General features: G+C 37.2%; 1 protein-coding gene across 1 annotated transcript in view; it reads right to left on the bottom strand.

The window, feature by feature from the left end:
* Positions 1-19,025, bottom strand: part of LOC149779234 (uncharacterized) — a 56,272-nt gene extending 37,247 nt beyond the window's left edge. Inside the window, exons 1-7 of the mRNA XM_089939817.1 lie at positions 18,864-19,025; positions 10,095-10,238; positions 9,642-9,724; positions 9,149-9,186; positions 6,745-7,642; positions 4,912-4,982; positions 3,448-3,522 (exon numbers count right to left, since the gene is read on the bottom strand). Of these exons, the coding sequence (XP_089795943.1) occupies positions 3,448-3,522; positions 4,912-4,982; positions 6,745-7,642; positions 9,149-9,186; positions 9,642-9,724; positions 10,095-10,229 (1,300 nt within the window). The 5' untranslated portion in view covers positions 10,230-10,238; positions 18,864-19,025. The remainder of the gene's footprint in view (positions 1-3,447; positions 3,523-4,911; positions 4,983-6,744; positions 7,643-9,148; positions 9,187-9,641; positions 9,725-10,094; positions 10,239-18,863) is intronic.
* Positions 19,026-19,571: the final 546 nt, after the last annotated feature.

The raw sequence follows: 19,571 nt of genomic DNA, 5'->3' as shown, positions 1-19,571 counted from the left end.
GCGTTAAACCCAACAGCAACAACAGCAAAAGGGTTATGTAAATACAATTCATTATGAAACAAAAGGTATAGGACTCACGGTACTAATTCAACTCCAATGGTAAACATATGGAAACACTATCATATTCAAAATTCAATAACTTAACATTTATGGGTGCTGATAATGACACCTATAATTCTTCATGCACATCTAACCTTGGTGCAAGCTTATGTGGGGAGAACACCATATGACCCGCTGCAGTTTGTTTACATACATGTGCATGAAACACGTGTCATTGATTCTGCACCAAATGAATCAGGTGCTACTTTCAGTATTGAGTACTCCTGAGTCAACCTGTAAAAATGCTAAAATTGCATCAGTAGAAATTTGTCAATATTTTTTTTACACTACATATAGGATAAGCTCTCAAAAGATATTTTTCCTAAAATTTTAATTTTCATTATTAACCAATTATGGACCACCAAACCTGTAAATACTCTATTATTTCTTCACCCATTTCTAGACTGGTTCACAGTTCTTTCGTATAATTAGTACCGTGTGTCCTAAAAATCCTCTTATGTATATATATAAGTACAATATTTAGTCCTTGGTCAGCGTCTGCTCTGTGCTTCATGGCTTGTCTCTGGCTTCATCCAATGGAGCATATTTTGTCAATGTCCAGCAAGCATTCATGGACTCCATTTGCTCAAATAGAGTTTCTCAATTGTTGCAATGCCATGGTGAAATCGCTCGCAGTGCTTGTAGCTCACTGCTCCGCAGTTCGGTGGGACAAATCTAGACGAGAGTACAAAAATGTATCTTTAGTGACATTTTGCAGCCAAGGTTTTGTATGCTTTGAGGAAATTTTCCACAAACTCAATGTAGTTGTCAGCCTTGTTTCTATTTTTCCCTACCACGCAGTACACGGTCAAATGCATCATCTCGAAGAAGTTCACGAATCTGAGGACCAACGAAGACACCTTCCTTTATCTTAATTTCACTTAACCTAGGAAAGTTTCCACAGAGGTACTTTTAAGCTGCTTGTGTTGTGTCCATGGCCTTGACAAAGTTCTTTATCCGACCCAACCTCGTGTGGAAGGGTGGTAACAAAATCTTCCCTGATTCAACAGGTGCTGGATGTTGAATACTTTTCCTACCAGGCTCCAATGACTGTCGGAGTGGCCACTCTCTATTGTTGTAGTGGTAATCTCTCGCACGAATATCCCATGCGCAGGAAAATTAGTAGTACTTTGTGTATCCAGTCCGCAGACCAAGCAACAGAGCACAAACCTTCAAATCGCCACAAACCTGCCAGTTATGTTGGTCATAGTTTATGCACCACAAACTTTATTTCATGTTTTCATAGGTTTCATTTATATGGACTGCATGACTAACAGGAATTGATGGCAAAACATTGCCATTATGCAGCAAAACAAGCTTAAGACTCGTCATCGATGAATCAATTAACAGTCACTAATCATCTGGAACATTAACGATGTTGAGGGCTGCCATCAAACCATTGATGTTGTTTCAGGCTATAAGATCACATTCCAAAAAGAAGGATGGGACAAGATCACGGAACATGGAAACCCTAATGTCACCTGCCAGGAGATCCAATTGTTGTAGTCTGGAGCCCATCAGCTCTGCCTTCCTACTCTTGGATAGTTCCAAATCCCTGACAAAATGATTTAGTTCACTTTGTGTTATAAGGCATGGTTCAGAGGAGGAGGATGGGAGAAAATATGGGTCATCTGACATTTGATGATTCAGAACTAGAAGTTTCATCCTCTTTATCTTCGTCTGACTAAAGTGAGAATGATCCTGGTGCATCAGGAACCGACATTGCTTCTCTGTTGGGTACTGGGCATATAGCTGATGGAATGTTTGGATAATGCACAGTCCACATTTTCTTTTTTAATACACCTTTTCCAAATGGAAGCACCATTCGGAAAAAAAGATTGCTGATATGATCTGTTGGCCGACTCTAAATCTTCGGCACTGCAAAAGGCATATATTTCCTTTTCCTGTTCAACCAATGGCGAAGATTTGTTGCACAAACGTTTCAACATATGCGTGGGGCCCACCTCTTGCCCTGATCTCCAATGTTTCAGCCAACATAAAGGTATAGGCTTTCTTAACCACAGTGGTTATCCTGCGCTTTTGTGATGCAAAAGTCACTTCACCGCAAACATAGCAGAAGTTATCTGCATTGCTCTTACAAGTACGAGGCATCTCTGCTCACTTTAGTTAAACAGAAATGTTTCCCTTTGCAAAATCAGACACTGACAAATAAGAGGGTACGGCACTGTATGATTTCTAGAGCTGATATAGGGAAATTCGTTCAGCAGAGTGATGTAAGCTTAGTTATGATTGCATCATCCAAGACTTCTATGAATAACATAATGCAATTCAAATCATATATGACGCAATACCAACTTCCGATTGCATCATTGTTTTGATTAAAAAGCAAGTACTGTCCAAACCCAGTGATATATTTATTCATTGATCCAATCAAATATGTAATTTAGTCATTTCTGGTTTAAATGGAGATTCCTTCCTTTTATAACTGACTTATTCTCATCTTTTTCATTGTCAATGGTCGTATATTCGTATATACTGATTCACACTAGAGTCCATCAACAATTGTAAGCATCATTTTCGTTCTCAGCGATCCAGAATTAGTCAGGTTTTACTACATTTAATTCGGAAGCATGTTCGCTGTAAACCAGTGTCATCAGAGCTCTACTTCACTGCAATTTATGTTTAATCATCTTGTCCTGTAGAACATTGTTTCTAAACGGAAACGTCTCTCGTTCAAACCCTTTTCCTTATATACACATGTATATAATGTACCACACGACTATTACTTGCTGGAACAGATTTAAATTGCAGTGACACAAGGACTTTTGCTCAATGAAAGCACGATGCATAATCATACTAGACTGTGCATCAGACAACCTAGCCTAAGTGACTTCTAAAGATACGGGATATAACTATAGCAGTGGTGAAATGTCTAGTGGCGTTACTTATCATATATACAAAGGTCTATTCATTCACACATGATATCATAAGTTGTTTAAAATATTGATAGTGCCAGTGGTCTTTAGAAACGGCTAATGAAAGACAATATAATCCACCGAAATTTCATACACATACTACGAAGATAAATGTACATTTTATTTCATATTTAAACAATGAGAATTATATAGATGCAATTCGTGTTCTAATGTATCCAACGAACTACACACACACACACACACACACACGCACACACACACACATATATATATATATATATATATATATATATATATATATATATATATATATATATATATATATATATATATATATATATATATATATATATATATATATATATATATATATATATATATATATATATATATATATATATATATATATATATATATATATATATATATATATATATATATATATATATACCTTTGTCATAGGTTTCCTGGCCAACTGAGTCCCAATATTCTTTTGGTAAATGAGTCGGTACTATAGATGACGCATCTAAAACAAATACAAATTATGGTTAGCAATGCTTTAATTCTCTGCATGCTTCCGCAACGACAATAGTCCTGGTGTTCAAATTATACATCGTACATAAAAAGTCAATTCGTCACGAACTGCAACCTCCGCTGGCGCAAAGAGCATACGGTACGTATGAACTGAGACTCCAAGCACGTGCTATTTGCCATACTGAATGCTGATATATGTATATTTTGATTTTGACCTTGGAAGTTTCTACAAACGAGTTATATTTGCTACTTGATTGAAAATTCCATTAACTTGACCCTAAACCTTGTCCTTGAATTGTCTTAGATTTTGATATCAAGGTTGTTAATATTAAAATTATTTCAATATCTTAATATTACGCTTAGTCTATCTAATACTATTTCGTATGTTCTATGTTTTAAGTTATGAATTATATGTATCAGATCATTTATGTATTTAACATAGTCTTTGAAATTACGAAAAACTTATTAATAACTTCCGACTAAATCACTCTTTTGGGATTAATGTGAATTTAAATTGTGATAGAATTTGTCGGACGTTTGGGGATTAAATTAGCGATAGTTTAAGTTCCTTTAAAATTTTCTCTTTGCATTCCAGGAAATATATTATTTGTTGAGTTTCAAAAAACTTCATGATTGTCTCTTTGTTTAATTACATAGTTTAAAACCATATAATCATAACTTTTTCTCCCCCTGTTCTCTCTCTCTCTCTTCCCTCTGTCTCTCGCTCTGCATACATATACTGTAAGTTCCTTTACAAAGTTCATTTCGCATTCTAGAGAAATAAATTATTTGTTGAAATTCGCAACAATCCATGATTGTCTCTATATTCTATTACTTAGCTGAAAACCATATTATCATAACACATACACACATTTTCTCTTTCTCTCAAACTAAATACGTTCCTTGTCATGGAAAAACAGCTTGAATCTACAAATCAAAGTAGAGAGATAATCTGGACTCCAGCATGATTTAATGACAGGATAATGTCCAAGCAATATTTCCATAATAGAAGAAAAGAAATAATTATATGACGAACGGTCTGAAAACAGGTAAACACCAGGTTTATACTCGGCTGCTAGCAGACAAATATAATTAAAAATTAGATGATCTTGTAAATCGCACAGATAATCAAAGTAATTTTCATACTCAGACATATTTAACCATGTTGATTCAAGAAAAGCCAAAAGTAAACTTTACGATGAGCATTAGCTTATCGCCTTGCAAAGTTAGATCAGAGACAGACTGATAGTTCATGGTGAGTCAAATAAATTATTTATTACCTGTTTCTATTTTCAATTTGTCTTCATACATGAGTTTTTTGTTATTTTTCGTTAGCATTTCCTTTAGTGTAATTCTAGCAAGCGATCCAAATGAGACTTACTTGCTTGTGTCAGGGTCTTTGAAGCGCCAGAGACAGCCGGTCCAGATATGATACCACCTCCGATTTTATTCCTGTAATAAGGGAAGACCATATTTTAAGACGTTTACTCATACTAAATGATGTATGTATGTATGTATATATGTATGTATGTATGTATGTATGCATGCATGCATGTATGTGTGTGTGTGTCTGTCTGTCGGTCTATCTGTATGTATGTATGTATGTATATATGTATGTATATCATTGTGCTTGTGTGCTTGTATAATTAAATCAGAAAGCATGACAAAATATGTCAATAAAAGTGTCCACACGGTTTGACACACAAACATATTGCACAAAGTACTTTATAACAGACCTAAGCGAAACCTTCTAAAGCTTCGTGAATGAAAACACAAAAACGAGTGATGGCTGAATGCCATAATTATTAAAAGTTTGGCGTCTAACTGATGCGATCGGACCAATCCTCGCTGTCACTATTGAGTGTATGCTGTCTTAAGGTGTATATATACGTAAATAGATATTTAGTTATGTAGAGGTTCATAATGTGGGACCTTTAGCGACTGAATGTTGGCCTCGGTTACACTTTTGCGATTAGTGAAATATTGTGCACATCCATCTCTTGGTGATGCCTTTAAAAGTGTCAACTCTTTATTATAAAGATACAAATATATACAACGGAGCATTTATGAAGGCATTTATTCAATATTCAGGAAGAAATGTAAATAGAAAAGTTTTTAAAGCTTATTTGTGTAAGTATGTACGAAAATAATTGTTTATAGAACGTTATTGATGCCTCCTGGTAAGAAAATAGATCAAGGCTTAAAGACCATATATGGTCGCTATCTCAAAGTACTACATAGGTTAATTTACGAATCACATATCATTTTAAAAGCAAAGAAACATATTTATTTAAAGACATCTCCGAATGGCTGAAAGTAATCGCAGAATACATATTATTATTGATGAAGTTCGTGAGCGTTTATTTATTCTTTAAAATTTTGTCTACCAAGGACAAAATTGCAGTTTAGTATGTAATTGATGCGATCTGGCCGTTTAACATTGTCACTAATCAGGATAGGCTGGCTTAAGTTTTAGACATGCGTAAACAGATGTTTAATTCTGCAAATATTCATAATGAGAATACTTTTCATGGTATCATCTCTCGAAACATTTACAGAGAACGTTGGCGGCGGACACCCCTTTGAGATTAGTTTTATATTGTGCACAACCATCCCTTGGTGTTGTCTTTAAAAATGGCCAACATTGCATCGTACAGATACAGACTTAATCAGTGGCGCATGTATATATATATGCCTGTATTCAGCATTCAGAAGGAAAGATAAATAGGTAAGTTCTTTGAGGTTAGTTTAGTAAGTAATTGCGACAATTTGTGTTTGCAAAACATTATTGAAGTTTCCTTGTCAGAAAACCGACCACGGTGTAAAGAACATATCTGGTCGGTATCTAAAACAAACGACATTGGTTAAGTTCAAAGCAAATGCACAACAGTGGTCATAGTATCGCCTGCAATCGTGCAAATTACAATATGTTTCATATTTAATGTCATCTCTGCTTCTTGCCCAGTTCCAGTCACGCGTCGCTCCTCAGATTCATAAACACCTTTATCCCTAAATGCCTGAAAGATTAATAGTGTCGTCCGTTTGGCATTTTATTTGTATATTACATTATCCTTTTAAAGCATGAATTTTAAAACTCGCTTGTTACTTCAAACAGCGTTCTTGCTAATTCGAGCTATCAATACATATATAGGTGAATAAATCAGAACAACAGGATAAATGAAGGAACTAACAAGTGGAAAGAATATATTTTAACCTATTCATTTCCTCTGAGCGCTCGGTCTTCACTAAGTTGCCGTCTGTGATGGGTTTGTCATCGGTCTTCACGATGTTCGAAGAATGTGTCAATCCTTTCTTCTGTTTGTTTGAACAGGTCGTGTTTCCTTTGGACTGGAAATGCTCGGTTTTCTTTAGATTAGCTTCTCGACTGTGATTTGTACTGCTATGCTCCTTAATATTAATTTGGGCAGATATTTTATTTTTAACATCTTCCTTAATTCTCTTCTGTCTATTGTCCTCTTGTGGATCAGTATTTACACTCTTCAAACCCAATGAATCAATGCGAATAAATTGAGGAGATGAATTTCCTTCTGTAGAACTATCCTTTCTATTTAGAACCTCTCTAATATCCAGCTGCTTCGGAACATCAACCAAATTCATATTTTTGGCTGGTTGGTTTTCATCAAAGTTTTGGGGTTTTCTTGCCAATTTTTCATTGTTTGATGCATGCGTTTTCTGTTCGTCTAAGCTATGGGGTTCTTCAGTTGGTAACAATTCATAAGATTCCACAATTTTGGCATCGGGTTTGGTTTTTCGTGGTTTCATATCCACAGCTCTCTTGAATTTTTCACTCGTTCCTTGATTTGCGGGTTGAATTTCACTGGGTTCACAGTCACCAGCTAACTCATGGATGTTGATGCAGCTTACAGAACCACTCCCACCTTTCAAATGTTCATGGCAGCATAAATGATCACACAACCGAAAATGTCCTTTTTTTAGTTGATGGTCAAGAGTGTCTATACGAATAGCAAGCTTGTTAATAGTATCGACCAGAGCGGAGGCATTGCCATAATTTTCATAATTTTTATGGTTGTCCAAACTGAAGCGCGTTCCTCTTTTCGTTCTTTTGCTGATTTCTCCTGTTCTCGAAAGCTCTATAATAATACGTTAATTTGGATGAATATGTAGATGTACAGAAATAGTATGCAGCACATAGATTTAGTCCAGTAAAAATATTTAAAGAAATAAAATTATTTTGAGTTTTTGACAACGATATTAAGTTTAGTCGTCAGCACTAGCAAGTTGATAAATAACGTGTTTAAATATAAAATCATTTTGCGATATAGAGAAATGCTAGGTAGACATTGAATTAACAAATTTTAAAGTCTTCATATCCATTTGTTATGATCTGCATAAGTCTATAATATGTTTGTAAAATTAAATTAGCGTCTAATCATGTACTCTGATTATATTCCTGTTGACAATAGACCCAGTAAGCGACCCGAGCATTAGTCATCAACAAAACTCAAATTAAATTTTGTATCTTCTAATTTTTGTAAACGGGACAGATGTTGCACTTACAGGATATATTTCCAAAAGATAATCTACATGTAGGTATACGCAGATTTGTTACCCTAGATGATATATCTAAATATAAATATCCATTTTCTTTCCGAGACATAAATAATACTAATCCTGTTGGAAATGGTCTTTATGTTTTATTTTCCATTTTAACAAGATTTCACTTGAATTATTTATAAGTATAGTTACTTCTTTCTCCATCTGCGTGCATTAGAAGCGGGTCGCTATCACGGGGTAACTTATCAATCAATATATTTATTTGCTACCATCAGGATCTTTTAAACATTTATATGACGCTACAATCTAAACTCGATCAATGTCAAGCACCAACATACATAAACACACGTATATATATATATATATATATATATATATATATATATATATATATATATATATATATATATATATATATATATATATATATAAAGAAATTAATTGATCTATGTGTCCAAAAATATATAAAAATTAGTGTAACAGAAAATCAGAAAATTGTCCATGCTTTTTTGTTCGAGCGCTTTCGCATCATCTTTATGCACGCTCTGTATGTAAATACATCTTTTCTTTACAATATATATATATATATATATATATATATATGTGTGTGTGTGTGTGTGTGTGTGTGTGTGTGTGTGTGTGCAGAGAAAGTGACAAACAGAAATATGAATCGTGACAGGAAGAGGGTTGGGGAGAGGAGTAAAGAGATGCATTGTGGCGCATATAATTTGAGAACTCTTATAAATTTCTTACTTTTTCATGGCACACCTCCGTTTCTTCTGCCAAAAAACCCAAACTCTGCTTGGAGATTTATATCGTAGCCAAACCGTTATATAATGGTCCTTTTCAGATTAATGAAAATCCATTTATACATAATTACACAATTTGCCAACAAATACGGACTGAGCTCGATATTTCACAACACACATATCTGTGTAATCAACCGTCCATCCATCGTCCAAATACTTCGCGTCGTTTTCTATCTGTCAGTCAGTTGATACGTCGTTTCTTTCAACTACAATAGTGATGCGTAGCAAATGTATTAGAAGTTGTTATAATTATTTTCTTAGAAGTTTACAGACCGTTAATCGGCATCGGTTCCTCGTCAGTATTTCTTGACCTGAAATTAAGACATTCTTTAATGTTTCGACCTGCATTGAATACACGATATTTGTACTAATTGTTATATAGGATATGTATTCCTAAACTAATAGCACAAAATAGCTTGTCCAAGATATAACCATTTTGCTGAAGGTAAACACTAGAAAACAAGAAATACAATTGCAAGCAGTCTTTCACATACAACATTAGTATCTGCGGCTTGCATGCAGCGACAACAGCGCAAACATTAAACAGATAGTTAAACAAAATATCGTTTCTTATGGACATCTGCTTTATGATGGTAGTTAAGTATTTCAGGGAAATACCTGGGCATATAAGAATTGTCCATCAAATGCAACTGCATTTCAATTGACGTTACCATTACGACAGTTTTCACTGTATTTGCATGTCATGTCAGCACTCAAGTACAACATATTATTATTATTATTATTATTATTATTATTATTTGCTTACGCGGTAGGTCTCTGTAAGAGGTTAAATCTTTTCAGCATCGTCTTGGAAGTTCCACTGATTTCTTCCACTCTTAATGTGGGCAGCTGAAATAATAATAATAATAATAACAATAATAATACATTTGAACTTTAGTTATTTGTGTATCATCATACAAAGAGTAATATCAAAAACAACAACGGCATGACATGTACTAAACCAGACGTACCCCCCCCCCCCCCGCTCATCTCATATATTTATGAGCCTGAAATTAGCCTCACAGTTCAACCTTCAAGGCCATCGGTAGAGGATCGAAATTGCATGACAAGGTTCAGTTGCGATATTTTGGTTTTGATGCACGGCTCACTCTATTGGACCGACCGCGGAGGTCGGAAAATACAAATTTGGACAATTACTTATTTTTGCAGTAAGATATAAGTATTCCTGACAGTTTGAATAACATCTTAGATATGTTACCTCTTGCTCCATTTCCTGGGCATCTCTACGCATGACAGATGTCCTATAATGGTTGACGTCGGGTTCGAAGATCTCATCCGACGAATCCTCGTCACCTAAACCACTCTCTTTTAGGTTGATCAGCAAGCCTGCCATTCCATAAACCTGTTGAATAATATTACGAGATAGGTCCCGATTACATAATTGGAAGAGTCCACACCTGATTTTGGTCAACACGTATGTTTAGATATAACAACTATTACGTAAACACGTATGTTCAGATATAACAACTATTACGTAAACGAATTCTGGCCTGGATATAGTATAAATATATAGGTACATACTGTTATTGTTGTTATTGTGACATGTCCATGGTGTTGTATTCCATAGACTTTATTTTACTTCTTGACGTTCTTAAAAATAATGTGTAAATTCAAGCAGCATCCGATATTGTAATAACTGATTTGCAAAAACATTGTAATATGTTGCATGACTTGCTCATGGACGCAGTTATAAACTTTGCAAGAGAGAGAAGCGAAACCAACACGGTTAGTATATCAAACAAATAATTTATTTGTGTAAGTTACATAGAGAAAGTTTTAGCGTCACTTATAGTTTTGAGAATTAAATCCTAAGGATTCAGCTAAACTAGCCACCTCAAAGTCTAGTAAAATATCTTATTTGCTATTTAAAACATAAAATATGTCAGGTAGACATAGCGCCATTCACAACCAATAATCAAAATCATTTAAAAAGATATTATACAAAAACTCTATCCACAACCCAGAATCACGGGTAGAAATTAGGCACACAATATATATTAAATATCATCATAATCGTTGGCAGCCCAGTCTCGGGAGACCATGTGAGTAGTGCCCTTGGAGTGTCGTCTGTCTCTGGGGTTATGACATCGTCTGTTGTGGCTGTGCAGGCCTATACGCGAGTGACAGTCCCTACTGCAGTTGGTACAAGTGGACTTGATAGTCTGCGTTGCTGTGATTGCTGTCGCATTCTTCTTTCTCTCACGTTTTACCGCTGACAGCTGGCCTCTCCTCACATCAGCGACTGATATGCCCTTGTGGACCGTCAGTCTCCAGGTGCCTCAGTCATCGGCCTGCACTTTCTAGCCGTCGGTTGAAATGTCGCATGCCTTCATGTCCCTCTTCCAGACATCCTTGAAACGGAGTAAAGGGCGGCCGACTCTGCTGGTGTCAGTAGCCAGCTGTTCATATAGGACGTTCTTTGGCAGCCTCGCATCCTCCATGCGTGTCTCAGTCATCGAAGGGAGGGAATGCTGAGGATACTTGCAATCTGCACGATCTCGCTGTGTTGGGAGCGGTCATGCCAGCTGATTTTCAGGATGTGTTTTATGCACTGTATATAGAATGAGTTGGGCCGGCGCTCTTGCCTCATGTATGTGCTCCAGGTCTCACTTCCATATAGAATGGGGCTGTGAACGCAGGCCTGGTAAACTTGGATCTTGGTGTGCCCTGTCAGCGCGATATTGTACCAGACCCTCTTCGTTTGTCGGGCCATGATGTTGTTTGCCTTTCCAAGCCTTCTGTCTAGCTCCACATTGAGCGAGAGAGTGTTGCTGATGGTTAATCTCAGATAAGTAAAGTTGTTGACACCGTATAAGTTGATGGATTTTAGGGATGAGAGAGATCTGGGCCTGACGTCCCACTCGCCAGAGAAAAGTGAAACGTCTCTCACAGCCTCTCCTTTCCAGGTAATGCACCTGCGATGGCCACGTGAGCAATGTCTGGTTCTGCTGGGCAGGAGGTTACTGGCATATGGAACAATCTGATTCCTAACCCATGCAGATGAAGCTCGTTAGCCTTGTCAGGCAGTTTATCTAGGAGAAGGGAATTCTGATTCAAAGGTCCCCTGCCTTGTGGATATCTTCGGGAGAAGGAAAGGCTCCGGGAGTAAACCCATACAGAAAATCCGGGGTGGAGCTCCTAAGGCGGCTGGGTGTCAACTACAACTTCCTTCCTTCAACTCCTGCATCCGACCTGGTGCCAATTGTCATGCTCAGCATTCCTATGGGCCGCACCAGCAGGGAAAAGAAAGGGAAAACTGATGTCAGGGCAGCGCAGGATCACATACACCACTCCCAGGCTTGCGCCCTGGAGAAGTCACTTCAGCCTCGCTGGAAACAACATAGAGGCTGGCAGTCTACGGGTTATAAGCCCCACCCGATTGGCGTAGGGAATGGGCGCCACCGGTCCGCCTCGACGGTGTGAGGGATCATGCCGTCCCACTGGCCGACTACCGCCCACCTCAAGCCGTGCAGCCCCCAATCAGTAAGAAGTTGGCCCGCAAACGTCTGCCTACTCCGGTGTGTGGCTGGAGCTCTGTGTGCTGCTCAGCATGACAAGCAGGCGGAATTTTCACACCAGACAAAAATGAACTAGAAACCAACAAAGAAGACTGCAGTTCTTCGATTCGCAAGCTGGAACGTGCACACCATGTTCACAGGCATCTCTGACGACCTCAGAGAGGTGGACGACACCAGGAAGACCGCCATCATCGCCATACAACTCACCAGACTAAATCTAAGAATAGTTGCCCTCTAGTAAATCAGGCTCGCCTTCAGCGGCTCCCTCAGAGAGGAAAACTACACCTTCTTATGGAAGGGTCAAGAACTTGAGGAGCCCAATCAGCACGAAGTTGGCTTCGCCATTAAAAACACCCTTCTGGCCTCAGTTGTGCCTCCGTCAGGGGGCAATGATCGCCTCTTGTCCATCCGCCTTGCCACTGTTACTGGTCCTGTCAACATCCACAGTGTCTACGCCCCTACCATTATATTTTTAGAACACCATCATGATCAGTTATATGGGCAACTAGACAATTAGATAAAAAGGTGCCCTAAAGACGAGCCACTATTCCACCTTGGTGATTTTAATGCCATAGTAGGTGTGGACCACGAGTCATGGCCTACCTGCTGTGGTCACAATGGCACTGGAAAGACACACGAAAATGGTCAGGGACGGCTGCAGCTGTGCATCTACCATGACCTGTGTGTTACACAATCTTCTTCAAGTGTAAGCCACAACACAAAGTGTCTTAGAAGAACCCCAGGTCTCATCGCTGGCACCAGCTCGACTAGGTCATCACTAGGCGCTCTGCCCATATCAGCCTCCTCTCCACCAGACGCTACTATAGTGCAGACTGCGACTCCGACCACGCCCTCGTGAGCTGCTGGGTGCACCTACAGCCACACACATTACACCGATCCAAACCAAAAGGTCGATTTCGCATCAACTATGCGCAGATGTCGGTCCCCTCCAAGGTGAAGGTGTTTGTGTCCGCTCTGGACCAGGCTCTTCATGACCTGCCAGAGCACGATGTCACAGCCAAGTAGAACGCCATGAAGGGTGCCATCTACAGCACAGCCATGTCAACGTTTGGCAAGAAGGAACGGTCCAGCCAGGACTGGTTCAACACACACCTTTCAAGGACGGAACCAATAATTGAGGACAAATTAAAATCCTCCAATAAACGGATGCTTTCTGCCCTTACAAGTGCCCAAACCACCACCCAAAGCATTGCTAGACGGTGCGCAAAGGAGTGCTGGCAGAAACTTTGTGAAGGAATTTAGCGTAGTGCCGAGACTGGAAACATTCAAGGCGTGTACAGTGGCTTTAAGAAAGCCATAGACCCTACAGCGAAATGGGTCACCCCCCTGAACTTTCTAACGGGAGAGAAAGTCATAGATCGTAGGCAACAGATGGCCAGATGGGTGAAGCACTACTCAGAGCCAGAGAAACGTCGGTCTCCGATGTTGCCCTTAACAGAATACAGATATTGCCCACCATGGAGGAGCTCAACAAAGTGTCCTCCTTAGAGGAGCTCAGGAAAGACATCGGCTCCCTCCCAAACAACAAAGCACCAGGTAGCAACAGGATCCCGCCTGAAGCTATCAAACGTGGGAAATCAACATTGCTTCACCCGCTGTATCAGCTACTCTGCATCTGTAAGAGCTAAAATGTTCATTTCAGTGTTATGGAAGAAACAATATTGACTCTAATATTGTATACCTCCATATTAAACCACAACGTGTCCAGATCTCAAATGAATGTATTTAAAGATTTCACACTAGACCTTGGCTAGAAAGACGCTGCTTAAAACAGTAAATATTGTCACGAATGATCTTTACCCTCTGCTTATATTATGCGCTGAAACAATATCCTGTCTCTTTTGTGACTGACACATATTACAGGCATTGATCTACTGAATGTACTTATCCTGTTACGAAACCATCCTTCTGTAATGGTAGACATTTTGAAAACATGCATAATTTATCATATTTTAAAAGCTACTTCAATTAATTTCAATGTCGATTGTTTGATGGTTAATTTTCATCCGACTGAGCTATTTCTTCTTTACTTCTACGTTATACGAAACCGGTTACTTGCCATGCATTTTTATATAAATGTTACCAAGATATGAGGATCAAACAAAGTTGTATCACAATTGAACGCCACGAATAGGAAACAATAAATTATTACATAAAGAAATCACGGCTTTTAAAGTGATGGTATAAAGATATTGGATATTGCAACCGTATTAGTTCATTAAATTGTAATCAGCCCATGTCGGGTAAAAACGCATATATAATATTTCTTTCAACTGTATGCTATCGATTATATATGACAATGGTGAATTTCCACTGATTAATTATTTTAGGATTAAATGATCATGATTGGGTATTTATCGATGTGTAAATGTTGCCTAATCACTCACAAAGTAAACAAAGTCCGAAGGACTTTATATTAACTTTGTGAGTAATTAGGTACAATTTACACATCGATAAATACCTAACCATGATCATTTAATCCTAATAATTGCAATTTCGTTCTTTCTTTCGTCAAATCCACTTATTCCAACAACAATGCATTCCAATTTAAGTAGCGCGTACTTTCCTTTCATTCGCCGTTTTACATCGCCATATAATACATAACCTGTACAGAATCACTCGTACAGTCACATTTCCGTTTATTCAGAAACTTCATACTTTACATATTAGGCAATGTCTACCGGTGATTTCAACACATTTAATTTATTTACAACATTCTTGTTCAGTCAGCACCATCTGCTACGTCAGATGACTATGACCTTCCATAATAACAGCTGATACGGAAAGAACAAGTGTGCTAGATTAAATTTCCAGTCAAACTTTAAGTCATAATGGCTTTTATCAATGAACAACATGGAAATATGAACAAGATGATGCTATCCCTTACTAACTTAAAGGTAACAATTAACTAAATTGTGTACAGGAATAACATTTTATATCATTCTCAACAGCGTTAATACTTATGAAGACCCGTTCAGTGATCTAATGTCAAATGAGATGTAACTACTGTCAGTCACGTTTGTTATTATGAAACCAGGGGAGGCCATTGCCTAAGATGTAAAGTATGAAGTTGCCGAATAAAGTTTATTCGGCAACTTCATACTTTACATCTTAGGCAATGGCCTCCCCTGGTGTCAGCACATTTCTTTTCATAAACAATGACATTCTTTTTTTCAAATTGTAATATGTCCTATACATTTTATATCTTTTTCATCAGCGTTAATACTTAACAAGATCCTATCATTTATCTAATGTGAAATTAATTGTGCAGTTGCTAAATGTAGAGTTGCTCGCAAAACCGGTCATATGTTTTGTTTGGTTGCATAGTTGAGTGCTGGAGTGCTGGAATGAATTAATGACTACATGTCCAAAATAATTTAGATTAGCAAAGCAATTACCTTTATGGATTATTAGATAATTTTTCAATGGTGTTAAGTCACATTGGTGGAGATGGCAATTTTACCATTTAAAAACTTTATTCATTCTTTCAATAATGGCTTCATAAATATTTGTTTTTATTTTTGTGTAAGTAGCAATGTTCACCATACCACCAACACCCACACATTTATTTAATAAGCAAAGAAATTTAATATGAAAAAAATTACCATTGAAAACGCCAATGTTCCATATTGTGTTTCATTTAGTTGCCTCTGAGTATTGATTTATTTCAATAGTTTTAAATCCTCCTCAGATAATTTCTCGACTGTTGTTTTTTATCTCTCAGCGGCCTTAAAATTTACTGGCCCAGTTCAAACGCTATTATTGTTTTTGGTGTGTATGGCTAAGGTGACTAAGGTCATGGGGTACTGAGTGAGGGAATGTATCAATCTCGTAATCGGCCATTTTGCGCGACTATGTTGCAGATGAATGCCAAATTGTAAACTATGTATTTCAATCAAAGAATATTTGAAAAACTATAAAAAGAGTATAATTTATACTTATTTGCTGAATACAAAATCTAAAAAATGAAACAGTCGTTTCACAATGATGTGTCTGTAATGTTTATTTATATTGCAAACAGCACAAAAACCGAAAGTAGTCCCATAATTTATCGATGTGTAAAAAATACCAGATCAATATCAAATGACCGTTTACAGCCAATCGTATTGCAGAAAACCCGTTTCATTTATAAAAATTAGAATTATTAGAGACTGTAAATTTTTAGCCGACGAGGAACATATACTGTCAGTTATTTAATGTTTTTTGTTGCTGTTTATTTTTCTTAAACCTATAGTAACGTTTTAAAAAATGTCAGAAGGGTGCTCAGCCACACACCGTTCTCTCGATGTTTTAGTTGGTCACTAAGCAGACTAATTGACCAACAGAGAAACATATAGATTAACAATAGCATGTCCTAATGGTAATTCTCCCACAACCCTCAAACAACGTCTGTCTGTCTCTGTCGGTCAGCATATAAGTTTTACCACCTTGTCTCTCTCGCTCCCTATCCTTCAATGTTGGTTTGCCTGTCAGCATATCTGATTTTATTCTCCCTCCCCTTCTTGGTTTGTCTGTCAGTATATCAGTTTAACCACATTGTCGCATTTTCTCTCTCGCCTCTCTCACTCTCAATGTTGGTTTGTCTGTCAGCATATCAGATTCCCTCCCTCTGTCGACAATCGTAGCAACTTACGGGTTAATATCCGTGAAAAGGCGAGTGTGGTGGATTTTCGCTAGTGTCATGCGATGATATTTATGGAAATATGAATAATGGTAAAGGTTAAGTCAAACTGTTCAACGGAAAGGGGAAAGAGAGATGCTGGATAAAAACAAATGTATTGTTGGTAGTAATGTTAAATTAAATAGACTAATGACGTTGATCAATGTAAATACATAAAAATGTTTGAATTACCTCTCATCGATTCGTAATTGTTCTTTCTTTATATTTCTTTATATTACAATCGCTGTTACATGAGTGGCTAAACTTTCAGTGTTCAAGAAGCTAAACATTTATTTGTAATGCTCTAATTTCCAAAAATAGCAGGAAGATACTTATCAATTTGCAAAGGGGATTTTGAATAGCAAAAAACTGAATTTTATAGCGGACACACTGGGTAGGCATGTAAAGAGTTCATCCTGATGCTTCGCAGTACTCATATACAAAATGCCAGTGTGGACCAATGACCAAAGAAACGAACAGTGCAATCAGTTGTTTGCTAGATGAGCTACGTACCCTCAGGGAAACCAGGTTTCATATAGAGATAATAATCTTAGATGATCGGTATACAAAACTGAATCAGTCTATCCTTATGTATAGAAATGGGGACATAAAGATAAGTACCTGTCAGGTTCAAATTAGTAGTTTGCAATACACTTGGTTGTTTCCAGATTAACCGACTCAATCGTTTTGAATACAAAATCCGCTCAGAATAAGTCAGATAGAGTACAATAAAATTCCTCAGGTATGCTAGCAGGTACTTCTCCTATTATGTTTACTATTTATCCGCAAATGTGTAGCAAATACATTATTATCAACGGATTAGTAAAGTCATTTCTGCACAATGAATAATGAACATATAGTATATTGTCATAATTGTTCCATTGATACGAAAAACAACGTGCACATGATACATATCAATGGAGACCAGTCTGTCTGTGCTGTACTCAGCTTTTCTAGCCTTCTACATTGTGGATCAGGACCATTACGTAGCACATATGCGGTTTATCCACAATCGACCTCCACACAGTAGTAAAAACGGCGACAAAATGAAACTGACGTAACTAACAAAGAAGTTAACATGTAAATAGGTCACCGTCGTAGTTGTTGTTGATGTAGGGTTTAACGCCATTTTTCAGCACATGAGAGGCTATACATGGCGGCCAGTATTAATGGTGGAGGAAGAACACAGAAAACCCCGGATAAAACCACCGACCCACGTGAAGCAACTGGCAAGCTTTCTCACATACCCACATTAGCCGAATCCGAGACTCGAACCCACACAGACAGAGGTGAGATGGCAGTGATCCGTAACGAAGAGCGCTTTAGACCACACGGCCACACGTAGCCCCGTCACCGTCGTAAGGGACACAACAAACAATAGTTTGATACGTTAGTGTTGGTGCCTTTCTTGTCACGTTTTGTACTTTAAATGCTATATTTTTCATCTTATCTGGCAGAAAGGACTGTCATCCTTTGCCAGATATAATTCAGTAATATATACAGTGGCACTAAATACTAATTAGTGGAAGGGGTTGGTGTGAATGCTTTAGACAAGAGGTTTTATCACAAAGAAAAACAGTCTTTCGGAATTGTGAACTTCCTTTACTACATATTGCAATACAAAATATATCCGTACCAGAATATAAAAAAGTGATAGAGTGTGATTGTTGACAAAGGAAAATCTATTCCAAAGGAAACGTTATTGCTGTACATATCATAATGGAAGATACACAATGGTGTTATCAAGTGAAGGTAGAAAATCACTCACCTGTATACTCTTATGTGTATACCTGTACTATTAACCAGGAAGTGTAATCAATACACATCTATGACAACTCATGTAATCAAAAAGTAAATATTTAAAAACTTCTTCATCGGACAAGCAAAGTACATGTAATTTTAAATACAGTGTCCTGCAGCTTGGCTTTGAGGCTTAATCCCTGGAATAATGGTATGTGCAAATGGAAAAACCCTGTTACTATAAATAGCAATACTTTATCCAATATTCACAGGTAAAAAGGAAGTAAAGATATGAAAAGTCATCGCTTTAAATTGACGGCGTAGATCAAATCCCACAATATACTTTTAATACATTATCACTTCTTACGAAAAACGTCCTCTGAATAATATTATTTAAATAACATACAGACACACACACATGTGTATATATATATATATATATATATATATATATATATATATATATATATATATATATATATATATATATATATATATATATATATATATATATATATATATATATATATATATATATTTCTTTTAGTAAAAAAAGCTGAGGTGCATGAAACCTAACCTACGTTTGTATGTTAATGAAAACTGCGTAAAGACAAACTTTAAATATAATATCCAGGATATAATTTTAGGGAAAATATTTTTTGTTTTGATAGAGGATGAGAAAAGAGGTTTTATTACTTACTAGCAGATTTCAGTGCTAGAGTGGGAGCTGACCATG

This window comes from Sinohyriopsis cumingii, chromosome 17, assembly GCF_028554795.1.
Source record: "Sinohyriopsis cumingii isolate HCF-2022 chromosome 17, ASM2855479v2, whole genome shotgun sequence".
Taxonomy (NCBI): domain Eukaryota; kingdom Metazoa; phylum Mollusca; class Bivalvia; order Unionida; family Unionidae; genus Sinohyriopsis; species Sinohyriopsis cumingii.
The sequence above is the reverse complement of the archived record's forward strand: the minus strand, read 5'-3'. Positions and strand labels throughout refer to the sequence as shown.